Raw genomic sequence first — 27,417 nt, 5'->3', positions numbered from 1 at the left:
CAATCCTGTCACAGAAAAGCATATATTTAAAAAACAGAAAAGGCAAATAATGTGCTATGTGAACCTCTACTTCGCGACAAATAAACTGAGAAGTACAGATAAAGCAAAAAAAAAAAGACAACACTTCAATTCAACCTTTATTATCTTGTTCTTTTCTGCTTTAAATTAATTTCCTCTCCTTTTATGTAACATCTGAAACAAAGGAAAACATCCTGAACAGGAGTGATAATAAAGACTGACTTAATTTAAACTGATACATAATAAAAAGAAACACAGTAAAACATAAAATGTCTTTAACGTGTCTGTAAAACACTGTTCCAGCTCAGCTTGGTAAGATGTGGCATCTTAAAAAATGCCTTCGGTTGGTTGCTTCGTCTTAAAAACAAAATATTCTCTTATTGCATTTAAAAGAAAAAGAAAAGAAAAAAAAAAACACAAACAGGAACAAAATGCTGCTAAAAACACAACTTAAGAGACATATGCAATAGTGCCAATGTTTTTGAACTTTGTAGCTATCACAACATCCAGACAGTCAAGCACACAAAAATGTGTATACATCCACACACTGTCTTTCTTTCAAATGCAAGCTGTCAGATTAACATCTATTCACTTCCCTGACTGGAGAAGATAAGTGTTCAAAAGCAAGCGCGCACACGCACGCACGCACAAGTACACACACACACACTTCTTATGAATCTCTCATGGACAAGGAAAAAACCAAAAAGAAAAAAAAAAAAAAAAAAAAACATTCAATGTTGCAGCAATAACACATACACTCCCGATATCATTGTCATCATAATCACATCCTTCTCCATTCAGTCGTAACTGTCAACACTCAGTTCATGCACACACAGGCAGGCAGGAGGGCACCTTGTACAGCGAGTAAATATGTGATCCTAGTCACCATTACATCATGACAATATATAATAACCAACTTGATTTCTTGAGTAAGAAAAAATACAATAGCGAGGTCAGTGTTTGAAGGGCAAATAAGAGGACATCTCTGGATTTCCACGTTTTTTTTTTTCTACACATTTCTCTTTTAAAACAGAAAACAAACTGATAAACAACCAACATACATCGTCAAGGAGATACAATTTTGCTTGTCAAATATAAGAGCAGTGTGTAACCGATGAGAAGGTGTGATGATGCTGTTGACATGGAGGGTGGGTGGCCGCTGGGTGTTAGCCAAGGCCACTGGTGTTATAACATTTAATCGTCCTGTAAGGTCTGTGTAGTTGTGTTGTAGCTCTGTTCCAAAAAATGGAGGGATTTGTGGAAGATGTGTCAACACCAAACCCAGAGGCATATAGTGCAAGTTTGGCTAATGTTGTTTTTTTTGTTTTGATTTTTTTTTTTCTTCACCCTGGGTCCCAAAGTGATGGCATATTTCCACCGAAGTAGACGTGTCGGTACCTACTAAAAAGACTCTCCTTTCGCGCATTTCAAATGTTGCTGATCGTCCATTTGACTCAGTAGTGTGGCGTTGTCCCATATTTTCTACAAAGTCCCAATCCTTTCCACTCTCAAGCTTCCAAAAATGGGAACTCAGAAGTACGCCGGCCAGGTCTAAGAGGGCTCAGTCTGCATGTCTGACTTTTGAGATTTGACCATTAAATAGCAATATAAAATTAAAAAAGTGGCACACTAAAAACAGCAATAGCTAAACTTGTTGACATGTAGGACTCTGGCTGAGCCTGTCTACAGTGCATGCCTGAGTGATTGGGTCTCTGAATGCAGGTGGTGTGGTCTGAAGTAAAAAGACAAAGAGCTATCCAGTTACGTCCTGTTTAATGGATTTCACCTTTTTTCCCTCGGTTCAAGTTTTACTGTTGTCTTCATTTAAAGTTAGGCGGTTTAATGTCTGTGTGAAAGTAATGTGTGCATGTAGCTTGTGTGTAATATGACTGTTGAGTGTCTATGTTGGATGACCAGTGTAGCTTTTTCTCTCACATCATCTCACAATGAATGCAGAGTATGACGTATTTCACCTTAGGGGTAAAATGTGTGTCAGTTGTCCCCTCAGATAGAGTCGGCCCCCCCGCCCAGCAGGTCCCCTGGAAGCAGCGAGGCGGGACTGCCCATCTGGTGACGATCCTCAAGTGCCGGAGAAGCCCAGAGGCTACTGCTGGGGTACCCTGCCCCCCCCATCCCCCCCATGCCACCCACACCCCCCCACAGACCCTGCCTTCCGGCCTCCACACCTCCGGCCCCACCTATCCCGGTGCCGTTAGTGCTCCATTGGGTGAAAATGCCCAGGCCGGGCCCCTGGGTGGCAGACTGGTCCGATGAGCTGCCTGTGCTTTCTAGACTTTGCCACCCTGAACTGGAAGACCCAGCTCCTCCATTTCCCACTCCTACTGTGGAGGCTCCTTCTACTCCTCCTACCCCACCGGTTCCTCCTGCTCCGCCTCTCTCGCAGCTCCCTCCGTTACTGTTAGCCCCAACTGTGGAGGTTGCTGTAGGCCCGGAGCCTGGGGAGCCGGCTGCGGTTCCTCCGCTTCCTGCTCCTCCTGCCTGGGAATGTGCAATGTAGCGAGCTACGTCCTCCTCACTCATAAACTCCGCTAAGATGGTGGTGTTACCCAGAACACACCTGGTGTAAACCAAAAGTCTGTTAATCACTTGTAACGATTTAAGGGATTCAAAAGTTTTTAAGGTTTTTTTAGCCTCAAAATGAACTTCAAAAGAAGTTAACTTTCAGTTTGTGATGGTTTATACAACTGTAAAAATTAAACCGTACCAGAATATGGTTAGCTAAGCATAAAGTTTTTAATCAAGTGAAAATAGTTAGGCTGGTTCTATCTACAAAATCCACATAACCTCCAAAGTTCAGTACCTTATTGTAAAAACAGTTTAGGTTTCTTTTCCAGGAACCAGTAACAAGGATTTTTGTTAGTCTTCAATGAAAAGAGTTACCATATTTTACCAGATAAAATGCTCAATTATCTAACAAACTAGGACAATACAATGCTGAACTTCAGATTTGCTTTTAGATTTAGGTTTTGTTGCCAGTAGATATAGGCAAGATAGCTATTTTGCACCACTTCCAGTTTATATACTAAGCTAAGCCAAGATGCTGCTTTTTTTTTTCAGATACATATTTTCCATACAGACAGAGTTACTTTAAAAAGATGTTGTCAAAACAATTCCTTACATGTGGAGTGCACTCTGGGCCTTGGCTGCCTCTTGTCTGGAGCCGTAGCGAATCAGAGCAGTGCCCTGGGTCAGGCCAAGGTGAAAGGTCAGCAAGGGCCCGTGCTGCATGCAGATGGTTCTCAGAGTGGATCCATCAATCTGTAGTAAAATACAAGATGAATGACAATGAACTTAAATGGTAGAGTAATAGGTTGGGATATGAGACAGATGCATGTTTCCACAGTGGTTGACTTTTTCCAAAAATATGACTTTTTCCACAAATGAAGTGAAATTAAACAAGCCAGCCTGGTATTATTCGAGAAGTTACAACTATACATACTTATCATACAACCACGTGTGAGTGAAACACACCACTGCGAGACAATCAGAGACAACCACAGTGTTCCCTTTCTAGCCACCACACCAGTAGACACTATAATGAGGACCTTGCATTTGGTGGGCCTGAATGTCCTCCCACTGGAGTTTCAGCCTGAGCCTGACTGGACTCTGTGGGCCTGGCCTGGATGTAGAGACAGGTCCTTGGTTCCCTGGTCCAGGTCAAGTATAGAGGATCATGTAAGTTTGTTTGCTCAGATGACTGTCAGGAGCGTTTAGCTCCAGCTAAGGTAGCTCTGGGGATCACAAGGCCTTCCAAACTCTGCTTCCACAACAGCACCAAACCAAGATTAAAGATTAACAAAGGCAACAAAGATTGTGATCATGAGGCCACATCTGTGCTTTGGTTTTTTTGCAATCATGGCTTTAGGTGATGATGATCAAAAAACCCACAATACTGCAAATACAAGGAGCTGACGTAGGTGTCCCACAGGGTGTTGGGCTTTATCTCCCAAGTTCAATAGAGAAGTTTAGAAAATCAGGAGGTCTGAGTAGACCTGCGGCTCCTCCATATTTAGAGCATTCAGTTCTAGTAGTTCAGGCACGTGATTAGGATGTCGCCTGGGCACATCCCTTTAGAGGTCTTTTGGCATCTCTGATATGGCCTGGGAGTGTCTAGGGATACCCCAAGAGGAGCTGAGGAAGCTGCTGTGGACAGTCCCAGTTCCCAGTGTTGCTAATGCAAATGTGAAATGGACTAAGCAGTTGGAAAAATGAATGAAAACAGCAGTTTGAGTAGTTGATTTAAAACAGTTTTGCCTGTGTGTGTGTGTTTACCTGTGGTGTGAGGTTGCTGAGCACCAACCAGCAGCTTTCCCGAGAGCTGCCGTCACTCCAGGTTGAGCCTGCACAGAGGAAGAAACCCAAAAAAGTAGCCTGGGTAAGAGACTTATACATTCCCAGTAAACACAGTCTCATTCTATTTTTCCCATCAGTTTCTCAAAATAAACAATGAATAATTTTCCCGGCTGCATAAACTTGCTTAGTCTTCAAATTAAATATAAACGCATTACTAAGCTCGAAATAAAAGTACTGGGTTGAAAGACAAAAAGGGGAAAACTTTGGAACTAAAACAACGTGAAAAATCTGTTACAGCATTACCAGTGCTGTTAGAGCCACTACTCCAGCTGCGGCCAGCCAATCGAGGGGCTCCTCCTGACCAAGGGGAAGGCGACGGCTGCTTTTGACCGGCTAGGCCTGGAGGTGGGCGGGATAATTGGGTCTGGCTGCTGCCACGGCTGGCTTTCCAAGACTTAGGTCCAATAGGCTCTGGGGGCCAGCTGGTCTTGTACTCTGTGTACTTTGCTGTAGGGAGACAAAAGGACACGGGAAAGAGGGAGATTTTGAAATATATGTAGAATGTTTATTAATATATGGCAGGAGCAACATATGTGTTACATGTTCTCTTGATTGACTTATTCTTTCACTGGTTCATACACCTTCCATTCAAATGCCATTTATTAATAACCCAATAACTTACTATTTACAAATCAAATTGAAAACACCAAAAGAGAAATTATAAGGGAAAAATGCAAACCAAGATAAAGTAACACAAAACTAAGAAGGAAGACAGTATATATTTATGGGTTACCTGAGTTGTGTGCGTTGCTGAGGGGACTGTCTGAGGCACTATAGGGCCAGGCACCAGGTGAAGGCAGCAAGGTGTTGAGGGGAGGGGTGGAATCTGCATACAAAGGCAGTGAGCAGCAAATAATGAATGACTATAAACCATCCTAACAGACACCCTCTATATGTTTACTGGATAAAATATCTAGAGCTGACGTTGCATCTTTCCAGTGTCAAAACTGCTTTTTGTATATGTAAAGTGAACACAAGCAAAATGTGGAAAACAAGATATGCAATCAGCCACAGTGGAGAGGGAAAAAAACCCAAACCAAAGCAAGCCAAACCCTTCCTTTTAAACCTCTAGGAAAACCATTAGCTTCACTTTTAACCACTTTGGTTAAAAAATGTTTCTAATTAGTCAGATTGGAGAAAACAAGAGTGAAAAAAACTGTGTCAGCAGACTGTGACCAAGTTTACTGTGAAAAGACTGATCTATGTGAAAAAAAAGGTCATATTATAAAATGAAAATGAACAATCTCATACCAGCTTAGTAATGCAGATGAGATGAAAAATATAAATGTGAGCTCGCCAGTATGCAAAAGCCATAACCACCGTTTATGTCTTTACTTTGTAGCAAAATATGGAGAGTAGTATCCATACAAGTGTCGACACACAAATGCTAACCAGTATTGTCTTGTAACAATTGGTGCTCTGTATCATTGAGACTGGGGGGCACTGCATTTCCCATCATGCTCCCTGGGGTCATGTAGGGGTCAGACTCAGGATCAACACGGTCAATTCCCTTCCATGGCACACCAGGCTGGAACTCTATAGAAAACAAAACAAACACACACACAGTCCATTAAAGTCTGTTCCTAGAGGTAATGCTGGAAGTTGAAAGAGGACATGAAACAGCACATTTTAGCAGGCTTTATACCAAATTAAAAGTACTGTAATTTACGTTGAGAAAAATTATGGATTAAATGTGACAACACGTTAAATCATCATCGATCTATAATTTTCTGGCTTGCACCATATTATATGTGTTTGAGATGCATGCACGTATGCTTGACCTATGAAAACAGGGAAAACAAGAGCACCGCCGAGCGGGTGCCAATGCTCAGCTGTTTTAGATTCGTAACTCCACACAGTCCTCATTTATATAGTGCTTTATAAACCCTGGAGGATTCTCCTATTTTTAGCGCAGCTAGCCAACAACCATCACTTGCTGCAAAGAGTTGCTGCAAAAACTCATCGTTGCAGCCAGAGGTGGTACAAAAGTGACTCCCCTAGACTGCTTTTTAGTTAAGTTTCCCATTGAGTTAATAGTTCTGTCACTCATTTGCTAACATAAACTAATGTAAGACTACCAGTGGCAACCAACTAATGCAGCGGCGTCATATTCTGTACTTAGACAAAATGGTGCCACACTTGCTCTAAAAACTGTAACTTAAAACATTTAATTTTTAAACCCAGTTTCATGGACTGTGTTAAATCGGTGACAGTTTTTTGGGAGCAGGTGTCCATGGTGTAAATTAGATTTAATGCATAGTGTTTCATGTGTTCTTTAAATATAGAGTATATTCTTAAAATGTTGGTGATGATCATCATCTTAATTAAAAATAGTCACTAACCAGGGGGCCAGCTTGGTGTGGTGGCAGGCTTGGTACACATCTTGTTGCCAGGGGTACGATGCCAATTGTCACTCAGCCCTTCTCCGACCATCATGTCATACTGAGAATACGGTGAGCCTCCTGGCATTTTTATGGGGGTGACAGGACCTGTGAGGTAAAACGAGAGCAATCACTTTCCCACCCAAACCCATTAACCCTTTCTGCCCCCAAAGGCTTCTGTTATGAATTAATTTGTATGAATTAAAATCAGAATCAAAATAAAATAAAATAAAAACCTCACCATTTTTGTGGAAAGCATTTTCAGGTGAGGAAGTGTCTGGAGAACAGTTTCCCTCCATCATCCACTTGAAACGGGACTGCTGACTCCCTAGGTCTTTCATGGCTCCAGGCCCCCCCACCACAGAGCCACCCAGGTCCAGACCTGTAAGGTTCATCCCAGAGCCAAACCCTGAAGAGAAATATTACGAGGGTTATTATGTTCTATCGCTCATGTAGTAAAGTAAATCCCCTGTTGCTATAAAAAAATGCTAACCTACACTATACTCAATTAATTTCAGGGATGACCTGATTGTGGCACCACAATGATGCTGTTTCGGGGGGGGGGGGGGGCAATTGCTTACCAGAGTATGGTCCGAGAGTTTTCTGGTGCAAGTCAGCCACAGATGCTGCCAGGCCAGGGTGGGGCAGGGGATCAGCCCCAGGCAGTTTGGGACCCCCTCCTCCACCTCCAACATGGTGGGAGGGGGAGAGTTTGGAGCTGACCCCTAAACCCTGCTGTTGTTGCCTCTGCTGCTGGAGCACCGCCATGATCTTGGCCAGCTGAGGTGATGTAACAAAAAAAACAAGAACAATCAGCAGAGAGGTGGAAGTAAAGAAAAAAAGAGAGAAGTCAGCATGTGTGAGTGTGTTTGTGTACCTGTTGAGGGTCAGCCTGCTGCCGTGTGTTCGGTGTGAACTTCCTCTGGTTTTGCAGCAGCTGCTGCTGCTGCTGCTGTTGTGGCTGCTGCTGCTGCTGGAGGAGGAGCTGACAAGCCTGAATGAACACAGAAAAAGATGCAAAGGAAGAATTATGCACATGGAAGCTTGCTGCACAAGCCTGTTTGTTTTATTATTGACATTTTAGATGACAATTTTTTCTGTATCCCTGACACAGCAATAATGTTTAAATAGATTTGACTGTATCAAGGTTACAACACTTTTATTTTCAAAAATCTATTTTCTTTTTTTTTTTTTGCTATTACTGGTGTTTCGTCTAATTTGGGGTGAACTGTCCAACATCTGACTGTGTCACATTACAGATGAAAATTAGTCAACACTTATGAGAATCAGAGGGAATGACATCTTTGCACTGGTGGTGTACAAAAAGTACAGATCAGATTCTCCAATGGCTAAGTACACCCTTGCATAGCCCTCATCCATTCATTTCCACACTCAGCAGATCTGTGCTGGAACCCTGCAGTAGCCTTCAGAGATGTATAATGCTGTTTCTCACCAGTTGAAACTGGATGTGAGGTGGGTAGATGCTGCTGAGCATTGCAATATGCTGGGGGGACAGCTGCGGAGGGAACACACCTCCCCCAACTCCTGCCACGCCTCCCACACCACCAACTCCCCCCATGTTCCCACTGGGAGGGGGCATCTGCTTCAGCACAGAGCCTGGCACCTAGAGACAAGACAACGGCAGACAGATACACCTGTTACCACAGAAACGTTTTCCTTTCCTGTAACCATAAGCAACTACATTAGCTTTAGCTTCGTCCTGATCAACATTCAGCTGGTAACAGAGATGCGCCGACTGCAAATTTTTCTGGCCATTTCTATATTGAATTTGTTTCAAGTCTGACATGCCAATTATTTTTTTTAAGAACTAAAATTGACTACACATATAACTTTTATATGTATATAAAATATTAACCATTTAATAACTTTTACAGTCTCTCTAAAAGTTCTCACTTAATTGTGAATGTTAGGGAAGAGTTACTCTGAAAATCCTTTAACGTAAAAAAAAGAGAGAGATGACCAAGTCTAGAGACAGACAGAGCTATGGATATGTGGAAGGATGTACGCTACATTAGCATATTACTTTTTACAACATTATAAGGAAGCCTGGTACAGTTATAACCAATATATATTACTGTTTTCTTACAGAGACAAATCAATATGTTCTAGTGATTTACGCATTTGCTCCCAAGTGGAGCAATCATCGTCGATGTGGTCTGCATCTCAGTGATACAGTCACAGGTTAATGTCAGGATGTCATCAGTCATGGTCAGCCCTCTAATGCTGAATCTAGAACCAATGAGTATACTGGCGGCAACTTGAGGGAATCCATCCATAAAGTCCCCCGTGTAAAAAAAACATGCAGTTTGACAGCATTAAAAAGTGTGTTTACAGCTAACTCTGGCCTCTATGCACGGTTTCTCCCTTTATAAGAACTGATTTTTTTTTTTTTTTTTACTCTGTAATTAGGTGTCCCAGCTTTGGTTGATGAATGTCCCAACACAGGGAGCTGCAGCTGATCTATGTCTACCGAGCCTCACCTCCGATAATTAAAGTCACTGAACTCTACCTTTCAACTGTGTTTGTGATGTTGGTGCCTTCTGGGGCACTTTTAAATGAATTATCTGACTAATGCTGTATGGTGCAGACTGTCCAAGAAGCTGACACATTAATTTTAACGCTCATATTTAAATTAGTCTGTTAAGGAGCAGTAATTAGTAGGTATGCTCAAGTGTGTGTTTCACACATACAGCTCATGAATGCTGCTTGCTAATTAAGCCTACTAGCAATTAGCTGATAACTCAGCACTTCCTCCTCTTATATAAATATGATCACTTCTGATTTAAAAAAAACAACATGGACAGGCGTCAACACTGAGGCTTCAATATGCAAAGTCAACAGGCAAAACAACAGAACTGGGATTTAAAACATGTAAATTTATATTGATTAAACATTTGGCAATAGTTGTTAAGCAGGCAATGATACACCCTTCATTGCTGATGCCTGTGAGCTAGTCATAACAGCTGGCTTTATGTTCAGCCATGGCTGCGTGTCTTGTAATGTGCCTAACCAACACTGAAACCATCTGAAAATGTATGCCAATGGGCATGGATTAGAAAACGTAGGGTCCTAGAATAAGAGCACTTTGCTTCTCTGCACAGTGGTGGTGGTGGTGGTGGGGGTCCTCAACTTAATACAGCTATGTAAAGTCACGTAAAAGTAAAGCTAAAGATAATAATCGTTCTGTATTTGTATTGGCTACAGCAGATATAAACAATAACACTGACTTGACACAAGCATGGTTGAGCATGGTTTAACATGATGGTCAGTCTCTGGAGTGTCAGCAAAAACTATCAGCAAAGTAGAAAAAATTTTTAGTACCTGAGGTGACAGGAACTGATGAGGCACTTGCGCTCGTATCCCTGGTGACTGGTTTATCTGTGGGATACTTGGCTGATGTCTTGACTGGGCCATCCCTCCGCTACTGCCAAAGATATTGTGACCAGCCTGCGATCAAAGATAGAAAATGATACGTTAGACGAGCTGTAACGGAGGGCACAGTATGTGAAAAACTTAAACAATTAAGAAGAATGTGAAAGACTGGATGAAAAACTATTCTGTGCATATTTATGAACATCTAATGAAAACAGAAGACTACAAGAACTTATACAAGATCTATAAAAGACATTAGGGCAGAAATAAAAGGAGTGATTATCTTACTTGTCTAAAGGGGATAGAGTGGTTGAAGAGGGAATGGGGCTTGTAGACAGAGGGTGGTGAGTACAGAGAGCAAGGACCCTCCTCCCCAAGGCACCCATCCTGATTGATCAAAGGCAATGTCTGTCACAGTGACAGCCAGTGGAAGATCAGTTTTGGTGGTATGTTACGGTGTAATGGGAACATTGAGAGCAGGCGAAATGGAGCAGATGGAACAAACGGGAAGAAAAGGTAGAATCACAAGAGGAAAAAATTATGATAAAAGACAACATGTTATCTAGACATGACAAAGACACAAGAGACAAAAAAAAAAACTACTAACATGGGAGTGAGGCATCACCTTGTCATAGTAAGATCCAGCATCCCCAGGTGCTGCCTCTTTGGAACCAGGAGGACGATAAGACATCCCTCCTCCTCTTCCTCCCTTCCTCATGTCTCCATTGTAATCAGTCATTCCCATGCTTCTTTTCTCTAACTCTAGTTTCTTCTCCTGGATAGCACCGGAAGTTGGGTCCATGCTTGGGCCACTGGGATCATCATTCTGTCCAACAGAGAAGGCCAATATCATCGTCACGAGCACTGCCTTTAACATCATTATACAGATGTATGTTTATTTTTTAGTACGAGTTCCTCCCACAGTAAGCAGTAAAATGTCAAGAATATTTCCTCCTTACCAGCAACCCCATGTTAGAGAACTGTCTGTTGATGGGACCCATCCATGGTTCTCCTCCACCAGGTTTCAGTGGACCCTAATTGACAAATACAAGGAGAACAAAAATAATGATTTCAAAGATTTTCAGGTAAGAGTATTCGCAATAAAGCATTCCCCATTGTGGGACAACTTCACAGCATCATCTGCAAACTTTAACTCTGTTTACCTTAGCGCTTTTAAGAGATGCTGATAAGACTAAACGATAGCTAATTAGCAACATAAAAAATAAATAAATTATAAAAAAAAAATCATGAAATTACTTAAAATAATTGTGTTTCTTAAATAACAGAAAAACCTGTTAAAGACATCTCTCCTCCCACTTAGGTTGTAGAACTCAGATATTACATCTTTGTTTCTGAATAATTAAATTTTTTTGGGGGGGGGGGGGGGGGGGGGGGGTTTCCTTTTTAATTTTCACCACCAGTAACCGACCTTGCTGCTGGGCTTCTTCCCAGTGTGGCTCTGAGCCCAGCCACCATTGCTTCCCTGTCCCCAAGATGACCCGCTTCCCTGGGAGCCAGTACTGTTCCACATGCCGCCACCTTCCTCTTCATCCTCCCAGCTTGGGTTACGTGAGGCTGCCACAGGGCTCTCTTTGTTCCCCCAGCCATCTTGCATAGACTTTGAACCTGCAGCGTAAAAGAGTTACAAGCCATTAGCACATTATGATTAAAGCCATTAGAAAATTACATTTGTATTAACACTTCTTTCTTTAGTTGTTTAACTACTGCAACGTGGATCATAACAAAACCTGGCACAACTAATGCAAACCTCAAAATCAGACACTTGTGATTCATTTCCAACACACATGGCTTTGTTTAACACAAATTTTCTAACCAGATTTGATGGTGTTTGAAGGAGGGTTTCCCCAGCATGTGGTCTTCCCTCCAGCATCATCAGGGTCTCCCCAACCAGTAGGAGCATCACTAGGCTTCCCCCAAGCTGCTGTGCCATTGTCTACTGTAGGACTACTTGGAGAAGTGCTCCCCCAGCCTGATGGACCTGCAGACACATGGGCATGGTTACCAGACACCAGACAGTCTTCTTTTAAGAGATGAAGCCTTCAACAACTATGGTCTAAATTATTCATGTGTTTGCAGGGGAAGTAAAAAAGAAACCTTCACAAAGGGCACTTCTCTGCAAAGTTTACGGCTTCGTGTGGTCCAAAAATCAAAGTGTCTTGTCTGAAACCATATTGTTTTCCGCTATCAGTCAGCACTGACGCTGTACTGCTACTGTGGTTCTTGAGTTGCGACTGCAAAATGACAAATTGGTGACTGGCTGACTATTTTCCCATAACAGAGTTGCTGTTTTGTATAACTAAACGTCAGTGCTGACCTATATAACAGTTACTCTAGTTGTCCCATTACAACTACAGTTTCAACAGTGGATTTCTGATTTCTTCATTTTGTGCGACTTTCCAATTAGTGATATTTGTTGGCACAACTCAACTTCTTCAAACTGCTGTTTCAAAAAAATGAACAACTATCAATTCACACAAAGCAATTAAATAGAACTGCCATTTTGATTTCAGTCTTAATAAAGGAAATCCAGGTAGTATGAGTGTTTAATAAAATTTCCTTGTGTATTACCACAAGAAAATCTCACTAACCAATGGGAACATTTTATTTCAAAAAACATAATAATTGTACAAATCAAGGCTTTTTCATTTACACAAAAATTTGAAAATCAAGGTGCGAACAAGTTCAGTGACTCTGACCATAAAACTGCAAAAGCGGCACCTGATCTAGCTTGTCCAGATGCAACTTTTTCAGTGGAAGAAATGCTTCATCAGTCACCCAACACGAGAACGTTTCTGGGGTCTAAATTTGTCTGATCTCCACTTCAAGACAGACTTCTTGTGCGGCAATTCAACACTTCCAACACAGAAGTCCTCTCCTCCAGTGAGCATTAAATCTCATTTAAATTTGGGGAAGAAGACAAAGTCAAAGGGAGCCAAATCTGCTGAGTCAAATAAGTCAAAGATGTGTCAAAGATGATGTCTGGTGTGGCCAATGATGCCAACATTTTCAATATGCTGTGTGCAAGCACAAAAAGGAACAGACTACAGTTAAAGTGGTTTGTGACAAATGTACCGTATTTTTCGGGCTATAAGGCGCACTTAAAATCCTTAAATTTACTCAAAAATCAGCAGTGCGCCTTATAATCCGGTGCACCTTATGTGTGAGTTCTTGTGCTTACTGACCTTGAACCAATTTTATGTGGTACACTGCGCTCAAAAATATGTCGAAATGTTTTAGTGCGACTTTGGTAAGGGTTTAATAAATATCGAAATATTCCAGAGGGTAGAAAGCGTACAACAGGGGGGAGGGGGGGTACGCTTTTCAAATAGTTGAGCGCTGCCGTTTGACCGCCGATGGCCGAGGCATCCACACCACCGCACCATTCCATGGTCTGCAGCGATATTTCCTCCGGTCTGGCAGATCAGCTCAAAGGCCTCATTGAATTCTCTAAAATAGTCCATCATCGATTCACAAAATGACTCTACTGACGATATTAGACAGGAACAAGCTGTGAGTGCAGCACAGCAGGTGTGGAAAGCAGCCGAAGCTGCTGGAGATAAATTCAAAAAGAAGTGGAAACATTGTTCCAAAAATAGAAACCGTACGCAGTAAACCGAAGAAAACGATGATAGACTTTATTCTACATGTTCCTGGCCTATTTTCATCTATGCTGCCCCGGATATTTGTGCGTAATCTAGCGATCAGCGGCCGGCGCTGTTGCCAACTTTTGTGCAACAAAACTCGCTGTTGGCCGTCTCAAAAGTTGCCCTTTTATTAACAATTAAATGGTTGCTGTGTGCCGCAACCAAAACAAAACAGTAACAACAACGAGACTGACTCGGATAATGACGAGAGGGAACCCGGCATGCTTGATGCCGAAATCGCCCAACTGTTCAACTCAGACACTGAAGATGAGGAATTTAAAATGTGAGGGTATATTTATATATTTGTTACAACTGAACAATATTCTGAGTTATTGTGAATGAGTTGAATAAAGTTCGACTTACCTGACGCTTTTGCTTCGCTCTACATGTTTTTATCATGCGCCTTATAATGCGGTGCGCCTTATGGTCCGAAAAATACGGTAGTTCCTCAGATTACCTCAAGACAATTGAACACAAAGTTGAGTCTGACCCCAGGGAGACAAATTCAAGCCATAAACGTTGACAGACATGATAAGCATGCTCCCGGTTGCATTCATGATCTGAAGCATCGCCTTCAGGCTTGGAAACTCTTTAAATGAGAAACTGGATTTGTACGGGTGGAGTCGTTGAACTTAGTGATCACACCTTGGTTAGTCAAATTCAGTTCCTAATAACTTACCCATAGCTGAAGATTTCACAGGTCCAGTGTTGAAGTCTCGGTTACCTCCAAGTCCTGCAGTCTGCCTGCTAGGTTGCTGCTGTACTGGAGGTCCCTGCTGTTGCTGCTGCTGGGCCTGACCCTGACCAGCATGACCACTGTTCTTATCCCACAGGTTGACTGGTTTGTAATGGGTTGGGTCTCCCCATGCTGATGTTCCATCATCTATTTCATTCTTCCGGCTTATGGATTGCGGCGAGGGTTCTTCCCAGCCGCTTGGTTCAGATCCACTTCCTTCTCCTCCAGAGACACCAGGGATGGGCCCTGAAGTCCAGCCTGAGCTTTGGTTCTGATTATGGGCTTGAGAAATGAGTTTCCTTCCCCCACCCCCTTGCATAGCCCCTTGGTCCAACGCTTGCTGCAGCTGTGGATGCTGATTGCGGGGCTGTGATTGTTGCTGTTGCAGTTGTGCCTGTGGGCCTGTGATGGAGCCCGACTGGCTGTTTGGCATCTGGTGCATTTTGTTTCCTCCACTCCAGCTTTGATGGGGTTTAGATCCCATGCCTCCAACACCACTAACACCCCCTCCTCCACTTCCTCCTGTACCCCCTGCACCCCAGGTTCTCCGGGGAGCACTGTCATCCCAGCCCCCCCAACTGCTCACACCTAAATCCCCACCTGAGTTGCCTCCTCCATTCTTCCTCTCATCTCCCCAACCTCCTCCGCCACTGTTTAATTTGGAGTCTTGCTCTCCCCAATCCTTACCTACCCCAATCTTCTGTTCTGATCCCCACCCACTTCCTCCATTCCCACCCACTTCTTTTCGTCCTCCTGTCCCTTTTTCATCCTGACTTCCTCCCCAGCCTCCAGTCATGGTGTCACCTTGTTGCCCAACATCACCCCATCCTCCTTTTTCTCCTCTACTACTGCCTCTCCATTCATTATTCCCCCAACCTGTGGCTTCCTGGCCATCCCCAGCCCCCATCCCTGCTCCACCCCAGCCTGTAGCCTTCCCCTGTTGGCTAGGTCCTGGCACTACCCCTGACCCTACACCAGGTCCAGTTGTAGTCACTGGCCCAGATTGTGAGATTCCAAGATTTCTCATGTTGGGGCCTGTAGGTGGTGGGGCTCTCCCAGACAAAGAAGCCCCACTACTGCTACTGTTGCTACTGCTCTCCCAACCCTCTCCAGAGGACCCAGTGGATGGAACCAGGGAAGGACTGACCCCTGGAGCCACAGAATCAGTGCTTAGGGTCCTAGGTCCACTAGAATACTGAGGAGGACCACTGAGAGAAGGTGGATGTTTTGACGTAGTTGATAAGGATCCACCTTTACTCTGTCCTGCTAATTCCTCAATGTTCCATTCTGTGTTTTGGCGGATCTGTGTTTGGCCCCAGCCTGTATTAGACAGGACCCGAGGATCCAGATCAGAGCGGCTCAGCAGGCTCTGTAAGGCAGCTTCTGCATTAACTGCCTGCCGACGAGGACGACTGCTGTTAAGCACGCCTCCACTTCTTGAATTTCCACCACTGGACGAAGATCCTCCCTGTGCTCCCTGTCCTCCTACTCCCTCACCCCATTCTCCCGTTTCACCCTCTCCTTTCTGATTGTCCCAGGCTCTAGTTGTAGTGGTGGCTGTTGAGGAAGAGGACGAAGCAGTAGGCAGGTTCCCCGCTGTGCTACCTCCACTACTGCTGCTGTTACTGCTGCAGGCTCCACTCGTTCCCTCACCTCCTGGATTCGGTCCACCAACACCAGTAGAGTTTCCACCCCACTCACTACCAGAAATCCCTCTTTCCCCACTCCCGCTATCTCCTGATAACCCCCACCCTCCCTGAGATACCCCAGAGGTTTGACTCATGTTCCCCCCATTTCCAGGACTACCCCAAACATTAACCCCACTTGTTGAACCTGGATACCCCCAACCCGAAGTCCCATTATCTCCTTCTGCAGCTCCAAATACCCCCGTGCAACTTCCTCCACTCTCCCAACCATCAGTCCTTGAGGCACCCGTTTTGGAGTTAGCTGCAGGGTAAGAAGGCTGGCCTCTCCATGAAGAGCCAAGGCTGTGCTCTTCACTCATCCCACCTCCTCCCACACCATGGTCCATTCCTCCCCCTCCCCCTTCTCCCCCCACAATTTTTGGTCCCGCTGATTTACTGTCCCAATTCCCTCCACCCATCTCTTTGTCTCTAGATTGCATTTGGTGAAGTTGGTGCTGATGGGTGCTTGATTGATTCACAGATAAAGATGGGTGACCCCCCAGCACACCAGCTGCTCCCAGGGAAGCAGAGTTGTTGGCAGACCCGCCAGGGCCCTGATGGTGGAAGGAAGACAGACCTCCTTCACCTACAGCAGCGGGGCCATCCTGCTGCACTAGGGCAGGCCAGGCTGAAGGGTTGGCATTTGGATTGAAGTTGGCACCTGGAATCCCACTGCTGCCATCAACGGAGCCACTGGCATTATGGCTCCCTGGCACAGTGGGGGCTTTGGAAAGTGAGGAGGGCTGTTGTAGCAGAGGCCCAGCTGCAGTTACTGCAATACCTCCTCCAAGATGACCCTGGGAGGCAGCCGTCACCCACGCTGAACTGCTGGACGACTGCATACATTCATTGGGCAAAGAGAACGAGGAAGTGGGTGAGGATTGGTTGCCAGAGGCACTAATGCTATTCACAGGCATTCCGTTGTTGCCGCTGCTCCCTCCATCACTGCCAGCAATACTAGGCCACTCCTCTAGGTCATTGCCATCAACAATCACCTTCTCCCTGCCCTGAGAGGAGGCCTGGCTGCCAGAGCTCGCCCCCCACATGGAATTTGCATAATTAGAAGTAGTAGTAGAAGCAGCAACTGATGATGAGGTGAGAGCCAATGAGGAGGCAGCTGTGCCAGTATCTGCAAACGCAAATTCCACAAGAGAGGAAATTTAGAAACTTCATGAGTCAAAAGAACGTAATGTCAAAGGAAATCAAACAATGTGAACGAGTTAAATAACCTGCGCTTTAATAGAGCTTTTTTATGTTTGCAAATTATGTAGTACTATGTAGCACTGCAAATGTTTGATTCAATCACATCAGACAAGGAACTGTCCTAAAAATTCAGTGAGAGAGTGGACATCTTCTCTGCTTTGTGCACACTCTACCAAGGTACCAGCCTTGACTAAAACAAGCTGAATACTTTCATGGTTCACTTTGGCTTAGTTGACCATCTCCTGTGGTGTGCTACATGTGAGAAAATCAACTGTGGACAATGCATTAACTTGATTCTCCTGACATTTTCTAGCATTACTGTGTAAAAATTGCTATTATTTTACAAATACACCAGTGGTGGCAGAGCTTCCTTGCTTGCCTGCCATCATGAGCAACTTCAGTGTCTTGCGGAAGGACTTTTCAGCATATGGACAGGAGAATCCGGATAACCAATCCCCACCCTGCAATTAGGCAACAACCCTGCCTTAACACCTATGACCCACAGCATTGCTAGCACTTACCTGAGACAGCAGCCATGTTTGCATTGGGGCCATCCCCTCCCACCCCCCCTCCCAGCAGCATGGAGGACAGTGGCGGCTGACCCCTCTTCAGTAGCACTTTATGGTCCTGCTGGCAGCGGAATCGTGGCGGCACTTCTCTCGGCATGTAGCGCGGTGGCTGCTGAGGCGCCTGAGTTCCGCCTCCGCTACTTGCACTGCTGTTTCCAGCAACACCGGAGCCGCCAACGGTGGAGGAAGAACAGGTGGTGGAGGTGGGCTGTCCGTTGGCCACTGCCAGGCGCTTGGCATTGTTGCCGCCCTGTGACGGGGTGGCAGCACTGCCAGGGCCTGAGGTGGCTGGGGATGGGGATGCAGAGGGGGTGGGTCCAGGGCTGGGGGAGGCAGAGCTGCTCTGAGTAGCAGAAGACGGGGCAGAAGCTGGCTTGGTCAAGTCTGGCACTGCAAGAAGGGCAAGGCGGTGGGAGGAAGCATTATTTAAGCAAGTGCATTTTAAGAATGCACAATTTATTTACTTCAGTTGTAACCTGTAATCAAATATTTGGCAGAAATAGATAACAGATTGGACTATACTTCAAAGAATTCACTGAAGCAGATTGATGGTGCTCTTGTTTTTAGAACTAAGAAAACACATCAAGCATTGTCCAACATATTACTGAGCCAGAGAAATAATAAAGCTACTGTGACTGTGATGCCATCACAATCCTTTAAGACAAGAAAATGTTAACACTGAAGTATCAAAAGATTAGCTCTGGAAAAAGGAGCAAACAGCTAATATCTATATCAAATCCCATACAAATACATCACTGTGCTGCTTACCTTTGTTTTTTTGCTCTGTAACCTAAAATGAAGAGAAGCAGAAAGTCATGTTAAATTAGCCAGGCAAAGAAAGAAAAGTATTTCATCTCTTCATCACAGAATCTTTCTACATTTAGTCCACACAAAATTAATGTAACATATAAGCATTATCCATTGATATCTAAAAATCTCTCTTTGACAATAGGTCTAATAGCAGTTAATAGGCTGGTATATTGATACATGCCTAATTTTAATATGCACTCTTACTGTCTTAAATCAATATCTGATAGGACACCGAGTATGTGAACAAAACTGGTTCAAGACACAAGGACCTTGTCAGATGCCTGAACTACGTCAGCTGGCCCCTTTTGATACAGAGGAGCAGCAGCTCTACTCGAAGACCCTCGAAATTGGCTGGACTCCTCACCCTATCTCTAAGGGAGAGGCCAGCCACCCTTCAGGGAAAGCTAATTTCTGCTACTTGTATCAACAATCTTGTTCTTTTGGTCACTACCCAAAGCTCACGACGGTAGGTGAGGGCAGCGACGCAGACTGACCAGTAAATTTAGAGCTTTGCTTTCACGCTTTCTCTTCACCACGACAGACCTTTGCAGCATCTCCATCACTGCAGACACAGCCACAATCCTTCTGTCAATCTCCCACTCCCTTCTCCCATCAATTGTTATCAAGACCCCGAGATACTTTAACTCCTCCACCTCAAGCAGCAACTCATCCCTGAGCTGGAGTGGGCACTCCACCCTTTTCCAGCTGAGGACCATGGCCTCAGACTTAGAGGTGCTAATTCTCATGCCAGCTGCTTCACACTCAGCTGTGAACCATTCCACTGCGAGCTGGAGACCACCACCCGATGAAGCCAACAGGACTGCATCATCCACAAAGAGCAGAGATGAGATTCTGAGGGCAACAAGGAGAAAGCTTTCCACAACTTGGCTATGCCAAGACATTCTGTCCATAAAAATTATGAGCAGACTTTGTGACAAAGGGCAGCCTTGGTGAAGTCCAACATCCACAGGAAACGAGTCCGACTTATGGCCGGCAGTCAAATGCTTTCTCTAAGTCCGCAAAACACATGTATGCTGGATGGTTAAACTCCCACTCACACTCGAGCATCCTTGATAAAGAGCTGATCCAGCGTTCTGTGTTTCATCTGTGAAGATGAAAACTGCATTGTTCCTCTTGAATCTGAGGCTCGACTAATGGAGGGACCCTCCTTTCCAGCACCCTTGCATAGACCTTACTGGTGAGGCTGAGGAGTGTGATCCCCAATAATTGGAACACACCCTCCAGTTCCCCCAACAAAGTCTACCAATTCAATGGCACCGCCCCAGATCTCCATGCAACGTTGCAGAGGCATGTTAACCAAGACAGCCCTACAACATTCAGAGATTAAGAATCACTTCGAGGCCATTCAAAAGTATTTTTCCATGGCTTCACTGAACTCATCCCACACTCACGTTTTTGCTTTGGCCACTGCTTGAGCCACGTTCCACTTGGCCTGCCAGTACCTGTCAGCTGCCTCGAGAGTCCCACAGGCCAACCAAGCCGATAGGAGAAAGCTTGATGGCTCCCTTCACCTCCGGTGACCACCATCTGGTTCAGGGATTACCAGCATGACAGACACCAACCACCTTGCAGCCGTAGCTCACAGCCTCAACAATGGAAGTGCAGAACATGGTCGATTTGGGCTCAATGTCCTCAGCCTCCCTTGGAGTGCTGTTAAAGTTCTGCCGGACATGACAGCTTAAGATCTTGCGGACTAAGGCCTCCGCCAGGCATTCCGAGCGCACCCTCACTATAGGACTGGGTGATATATCGAGTTTTTAAGAAATATCGATATATTTTCATACGCAATATAAGATGAGACAATATTATTTATATCAATATAGTCTATGTAACGTTACAATCATACTTATCAATCATCAATCCTCATCAATCCACCAGTTCACCTTTCCCTTCTCCCAGTTTGTCTCTGCACAACTTCACACTGCCCCGCCTCTCCCTCGCCGCTTCACCCGTAAATCAAGCAGGAAGTGACATCATGGCAGTGTTGCCAACATAGTGACTTTGTCGCTAGATTTAGTGGTTTTTCAGACCCCGCTGGCGACTTTTTTTTCCTCCAAAAAGTGACTAGTGACAAATTTAGCAAGTTTTTCCGGTGACGTTGGCCACTTTTGGAATTTTGGAAACCTGAAATCCTTCGCTGTTGCTGTTTTCTGTAGCCTTTGTACTACGCTTTGGCATCGCCAAGAGTACCTGCCTGCAGGCAAGAGGGCCTGTGATGCAGCCGGTGGATACGGGTGGGCCCGTTGCTGTGATACGTCTATGGATTTACTGAGATGGCTAGAATCCTGCTGACTGAAGGATGGAATTTTGTTCATTCAGTCTGTTTACTTGTTTGTACATTCACCAGCCAAGTTAAACAATCTGCTAAACTTGGCTGGTGAATGTACAAACATTTTACTAATCATTTAAGCCTGCATACTGGGTCAGGACAGAAAAAATCCATTTGCATTTGAGTATATATATATATATATATATATATATATATGAGATGGTAAGATGAACATACTGACCTTCTGAGAGGCTTCCCTTTTCCTTTTTTCGTCTTTTTTCCTTTTCTTGTCTTCCATGAACTACTGCTCCTGTCCTGATGCTCCTCTCGTCTGTTAAAAAAAGGGGGATATTCAAAAATGTAATTACACATTACCTATTTTAGAACAAGTGAGGGCGTGTTTATATATTTTTTGCTTTTTACTGTAAAACAAATGCATTCCTCTGGAAAACAAATAAACAAACAAAAAAAATAATTATGACTGAAGATCAGGCAAACACTCTCCATCACTACACTTTCATTTGACAATTGGCTAAATAGATCTTTAGGGACAAAGCGCTAAGAAGACTGCAGAACATGTCGGTACCAAATGCAGTGTGTGTCCGTATCATAAGCATAAGTAATATAGTAATATAACCTGCCCACACTTGTAGGTTCAATCTGTTTTGCATGATTGATTGGACCCACATATCCAGAAAACCATACCAGATAGATAAATTCTGACACTTTGTTTCTCAGACAATGTGTTAGCAATCATAATGCCAGGATCAAGCCTTACAATGGCTTTAAGTCAAAAAATATTTCAAGTTCAACAACAGCAAAGAATGCATAGTCATTAGGATTCCCCATAGCTCCTCTATGATCGCTGGAGCAGGATGACGGGGACAAACTGCACATTTTATTATTAGAGTCTGCAGTTAGAAGGTGATGAAGCTGCTATGTAAAACTAAATTAAAAGATTTTCACTGTTTACCTAATGGACTAATAGGAATGTCACTCAGTCAGAGTGGAACCAGGAAAACGCCCGCAAATGCGCAAAATGTAAATCATCTGTGTATCATAGTATGGCAATAACCGCAATGTTAGCATGTCTGAGTCCATGTTAGTACGTTAAAAGACAAATCGTCAGTTTTCTCACTTAAAAAGTGTCGTTTAATGCACAACCTAAGCAATCTGGTAGGCTCCGGCTGTCTCGGTCTTGTGTTGGTTTCGTTTTTGCTTCGTGTCGTTACACTTCCATGAAGCAGGATTCTTGCATTTGGGAAACAACGAACCTGACATCGTTCCCGAAGCATTTGTGATCTCAGGCCTGAAGTATCAGAAAGCCAGACCTCATCACCATGTTATTTCGATCTGTCAAATCTGCACCAAGCCCTGTCCAGCAGCTCCACCAGCTTATGCTGACATATCTGTCAGCGTTATTACAAGCTCACCAGCAGATAGGTAGCTAGCGCCGCAGCACAAACAGGTCCGAGTTGTGGGCTTAAATGGAAAACCGTGTTCAAAAACTGAACACACGGGTGATAAAATCCGCCGGCCACATTCATCTTCGCATCTACAGGTTTATACAAGTGGCAAGTTCAACAGCAGCTGCTAATAATTTTTTTGCCGATGCTAACATTAAGGAGGGGTTCAGACTAAAATACGTAGACTGGACACAGGCATTACCGAGTTCACACCTAATAACAGTTCAGTGACTGCTCTATTATGTGTACACAACGGTCCTGAACAGCAAACACACATAAGAGGGTCAAATACCCAGCTCAGCTCAGCTAACGCACTGCCAAAAATACTGCTAAAACGGCGCTAATGCTACCGAACATTAGCTACATCAGCTAAAATAGCATTACCCAGTGACAGCAGCAGCTATAAGTAGCCAGGTTAATGGCGCTAGTACAGCGGATTGGCATTTCAGTAAGATGCAGCCCGCTCGTATGCATTCAAATAATGACACAGTGCAACGCTTAGAAATATAAAAATTTCACCCACTTACCTCGGTAATCACATATGAAGATACGCTAGCGTGCTAGCTAGCTTAGCTAAAGTGCTTCAGTGCGATTTTTTTCTAGCTTTTTGAGGCATTCGTCGAGGCTACAAGAACAGCGACGCCTGAGCGGAGAATCAAGTAAAGTGGCAGAAAATGAAAATTACACGCGTAATAACGTACTGGTTTTGTGAGCACTACCGTTATAATAGTGTAAACCCTAATGTGCAGAAGAATTTAAATTCAAAGCGCTGTGGAGTCAGTCGGGTGACGGGCGGCCATTTTGCTGCTCAGCATGAAGCGTCTCCAATGGCCAGCCCGCAGCAGCTGCGTGGAAGCCCTCTGAGTGGTTGGATTTTGCCTGGAGGGATGCATAAAGCACGCTGTTTGACCTTCATAAACTTCTGACAGTCAAACTTAACATTCGCGTTATTGTTTCATAACCGCTGCTTTCAACTTTCTCTTGATAGCATGAGTCAGAGGAAAAGGGGAACCAGGAAAAGGAAAAACGAGGATGCCTCCGGAGGAGAAAAAGAGAGCGAGGACACTGAGAAGAGAGGAGACAGGAAGAAGAGCCACGCAAATAAGAAATACATTGGAGCTCATGTTGGTATTCAAGGTAGGGTCTACTGTCGTCTTATTAGACGCCCATTAAGATTAACGCTCTTACTCACAGTTGCGTGACGTCATGTCCACAGGTGGGATATGGAAAGCTGTGGAGGCCTGTACAGAGATGGGTGGCAGCAGCTTTGCCTTGTTTCTGGGCTCCCAGCGATCGTGGAAGAGACCAGCATTGGACCATGCAGCTGCAGCAAAGTTTCAGGAGCTATGCTCCCAACTGGGGTTTGACTCAGCTCATATCTTGCCACATGGGTCCTACCTGATGAACTGTGGATCTCCTAAAGAAGGTCTGTCAGGCACAATGGATGGCCATTCCTTTCATGCCCATTTATTTCTTGCATTAGATGAATTTTTTTTTTTCAGAATCATTCTCTCTTTTGGTCTAACTGTTAGCTCTCTGGTTTGTGCACCATGTTTACAACTAGATGTGTTTGAAAAGAGCCAGGCCCTGCTGGTGGATGAGCTCAGCCGCTGCACCCTCCTGGGTCTCAGTCTCTATAACTTCCACCCCGGCTCCTCCCTGGGCACCATCACCACTGAGCAGTGTGTGGACAAGATTGCAAGTGCCATTAACCATGCTCACCAGCAAACGCCATCAGTCGTTACAGGTACGGAGGGCTGACAGAAAACACTGAAACAGCCGGTACTATGTAGCTACCATGTGGTCTTTTTTTAAGTGGAGATTGCTGACATTGTCAGAGATATTAATAAAACTCATAGACTGTATATAAAAGATGGACATGGCTTCCCAGTCTGAAAAGTGAAGCCAATGCAAAGTACCTAAAACCTGCACTCTTTCAAATAACCAACAGGGGGAAACTCCTCCGGTTGGTTATTTGGTTTAAAATCAGCAAGACTGGAATAGAAATATCCAGCCTGAGACTTCATAACCAGATTTGACTAATTACTGACCCAGAGGTACTGTTTGTGGCAGAGCTTCTGAAAAAGAGTCAGGTCTGAATTTTTCTAACACAAGAATCCCTACATGAAATAGAACTTGATGTTAATATTTCTATTAATGGGCTAAATCATACACTCAGTGGAAACTTTATTAGGTACACCTTCTACTATGGGAATGGACCCCCCTTTTGACTTCAGAACTGCCTTAATTCTTTGCAGCACACATTTAACAAGATGCTGGAATCCGTCCTCAGATTTTGGTCCGTATTGACATGATGGCGTCACACAGTTGCTGCAGATTTGTCAGCTGCACATGATGTGAATCTCCTATTCCACCACATCCAAAAGGTGCTCTGTTGAGAACTGTTGACTATGGAGGCCATTTGAGTACGGTGAACTCATGGTCCTGTTCAAGAAAGCAGTTTGAGGTGATCTGAGCTTTGTGATATGGTGAGTTATCCTGCTGGAAGCAGCCATCAGGCTTTTACTTGTTGCTGGACATGGTCAGCAACAATACTCGGGTATGTGTGACATTTAAACAATGCTTGGGTTGGTACTAAGGAGCCCAAAGTGCGCCAAGAAAAAATCCCCTGCACCATTACATCACCAGCAACCTGAACCATTGATCTTCTGCAGCTCATCTGCTTCAAGGTTTGATGGGTTGTGTGTTTAGAGATGTTCTTCTGCATATTTGTTGTAATCAGCTCAACACCATTCTCCTCAGTCCTCTGGCATCAACAAGGTATTATCACCCAGAAAACAGACGCTCACTGGATATTTTCTCCTTTTCAGACCATTCTCAGATCCTAGAGATGGTTGTGTAGATCAGCAGTTTCTGAAATACTCAGACCAGTCTGTCTGGCTTCCACGTTCCAAGTTACTTAAATCACCTTTCTTCCCCATTCAGATGCTTGAACTTGAACAGGTTGTCTTGACCATGTCTGCATGCCTAAATGCACTGACTTGCTGCCATGTAATTAGCTGATTAGATAGGTTAACAATCAGTCGAAGACGTGCCTAATAAAGTGACCAGCGATTGTTTTTTTTTATATTTATCAGGAGGAATAATCTTTGCAATAGCACATGTTGATTAAAAGGTTTTATTGTTAATACAAATGTCAGTATAACTTTCAGTGGTTAGCACTGTCACCTCAAATCAACAAAGTTCCCAGTCGGGGGGCTCAAGCCTCCTGACTGACTGAGCTTCTCACTCTCCAGCTTGTGACTTGTTAACTTGTGATTCTAAATTGAGTAGATTTAGATGTGAGTGCAGCTATCACGTTGTATCCTGTGTTTGGCAACCAGGAGTGTAGGTCACCTCTCACCTGATGTCACCCAATGACAGCTGGGTAGCCATGGGTTTTTTTCTGTCTTCTGTGTGGTCAGTGTTGGAGAACATGAGTGGCCAAGGCAGTACGGTGGGTGGCAAGTTTTGTGAGCTGAAGAGCATCATAGACAGAGTGAGAGACCAGACCAGAGTGGGCATATGTCTGGATACCTGTCATGCATTTGCAGCAGGTGAGTGAAACCTGATAGTAGCCCATGGTGTTAACCTTAAATTTGCTTTCTATCCAAAAGGGCTGTGATGCCTTAAAATATTCATCCTGGCATGTTGCAGGCAATTTCTTTGTGTGCTAAATTGCTTTTATGTCTTGTCTTTGGAGGATATGACCTTGCTGCAGAGGGAGGGGTGAAGGCCATGCTGGATGAGTTTGACCGAGACGTGGGGCTCCCGTACCTCAAGGCCATCCATCTCAATGACTCCAAAGGTACAGAAAAATCACACAAGACTCCTCCCCACATTGTACTTAAAGTCTTGCTGTATTTGCTGATTCTTTCCGTGTAATTTGAAGGTAAACTTGGCTGTAATCTGGATCGGCATGAAGATATTGGTAAAGGCTACATTGGAATCTCTGCATTTCGAGACATTGTCAATGAGCCCAGACTGGATAATATCCCCCTTATCCTGGAGACACCCGGACGGTGAGATGGTTGTAGAAACAGTGGGTTTGTCTTTTGATGAAATGTATATGGTAATATATTCTGTAATTTGCATAGTAGTATATAATTCTGAGCCCCTAGCTCATTCTGTTTTCAGATTCAGCTTTAACACTGCTGCTATGTTCTTGCTCACAGGCCTGGATTTGAATACGCTGAGCAGATTGAACTCCTTTATTCCCTGTGTGAGAAAAAGTGAGAAAAGCACTACTGAAGAATCGGCGTTGATAAACTGAACTCTGCACAAGCACAGTTAGCTGTCAAGAGAAGTTGATTTGTTTCTTGTACCAAAGTGGATGGGTGAGGTATTCTGTTATCCCTAAACAAAGTCATATTGTTGGTTGTTCACCATATGAAGGGTTTCTCCAAAATATAGGCTTTGTCTTTGAATACGAGTTAAATAAAGGTGTTGGAAGTTTTTATATGATGTGGGGAGTTGCCTTGTTCACAGTGAGCCATTAGGGGGCAGCAGAAACACACAAATGTAACACAAACCTAATGTGCTTTTGGTTTCAAAGGCTGCAGGTAGAATAAAAAAAAATGTCCAAATTGTTGTGTATTATTATTATTATTATTATTATTATTATTATTATTATTATTATGACCAAGTGCTGAGAATTGAATTAAATAGAGAAAAAACAAATTATTGACCAAAAAAGGTTTGGCCTTTTGAATTACATTGTGAATTATATATGGCAATATTTTTTTTTTTTTTTTTTTTTTTTTTTTTTTATGTAGCTAAATTTGACCAAAATGATGATCATACCTCAGTGGTTTTTCAATTTACAGA

At 43.9% G+C, this 27,417-nt stretch overlaps 2 protein-coding genes across 4 annotated transcripts; one reads left to right on the top strand and one right to left on the bottom strand.

Annotated features, from left to right (window-relative positions):
- Positions 1 to 124: 124 nt before the first annotated feature.
- Positions 125 to 23,534, bottom strand: tnrc6ba (trinucleotide repeat containing adaptor 6Ba). 3 transcript variants are annotated; one of them, XM_030754523.1, is made up of 22 exons: positions 23,118 to 23,534; positions 21,366 to 21,455; positions 18,793 to 18,814; positions 17,977 to 18,414; positions 14,511 to 17,381; positions 12,001 to 12,165; positions 11,596 to 11,792; positions 11,126 to 11,200; positions 10,774 to 10,992; positions 10,455 to 10,574; positions 10,116 to 10,241; positions 8,227 to 8,397; positions 7,651 to 7,767; positions 7,355 to 7,553; positions 7,015 to 7,182; positions 6,735 to 6,881; positions 5,785 to 5,928; positions 5,126 to 5,218; positions 4,636 to 4,839; positions 4,312 to 4,379; positions 3,158 to 3,297; positions 125 to 2,596 (listed from the first exon to the last, which is right to left on the bottom strand). In XM_030754523.1, exons 2-22 carry the CDS (start codon positions 21,420 to 21,422, stop codon positions 2,023 to 2,025), a joined length of 6,315 nt encoding a protein of 2,104 aa, XP_030610383.1. In that variant the 5' UTR covers positions 21,423 to 21,455; positions 23,118 to 23,534; the 3' UTR covers positions 125 to 2,022. The 3 variants fall into 3 exon arrangements, with proteins under 3 accessions (XP_030610383.1, XP_030610384.1, XP_030610385.1); XM_030754524.1 differs by having other exon boundaries at positions 10,792 to 10,992; XM_030754525.1 differs by lacking the exon at positions 10,455 to 10,574 and having other exon boundaries at positions 10,792 to 10,992.
- On the top strand, positions 22,972 to 27,176 carry LOC115797939 (probable endonuclease 4). The gene is made up of 8 exons (XM_030754526.1): positions 22,972 to 23,249; positions 23,579 to 23,727; positions 23,807 to 24,016; positions 24,155 to 24,337; positions 26,016 to 26,147; positions 26,294 to 26,398; positions 26,483 to 26,612; positions 26,766 to 27,176. The coding sequence occupies exons 2-8, from the start codon at positions 23,580 to 23,582 to the stop codon at positions 26,824 to 26,826; spliced, it is 969 nt and encodes a 322-aa protein (XP_030610386.1). The 5' UTR covers positions 22,972 to 23,249; position 23,579; the 3' UTR covers positions 26,827 to 27,176.
- Positions 27,177 to 27,417: the final 241 nt, after the last annotated feature.

Source organism: Archocentrus centrarchus, chromosome 19 (assembly GCF_007364275.1).
Source record: "Archocentrus centrarchus isolate MPI-CPG fArcCen1 chromosome 19, fArcCen1, whole genome shotgun sequence".
NCBI classification, from domain to species: domain Eukaryota; kingdom Metazoa; phylum Chordata; class Actinopteri; order Cichliformes; family Cichlidae; genus Archocentrus; species Archocentrus centrarchus.
The sequence above is the reverse complement of the archived record's forward strand: the minus strand, read 5'-3'. Positions and strand labels throughout refer to the sequence as shown.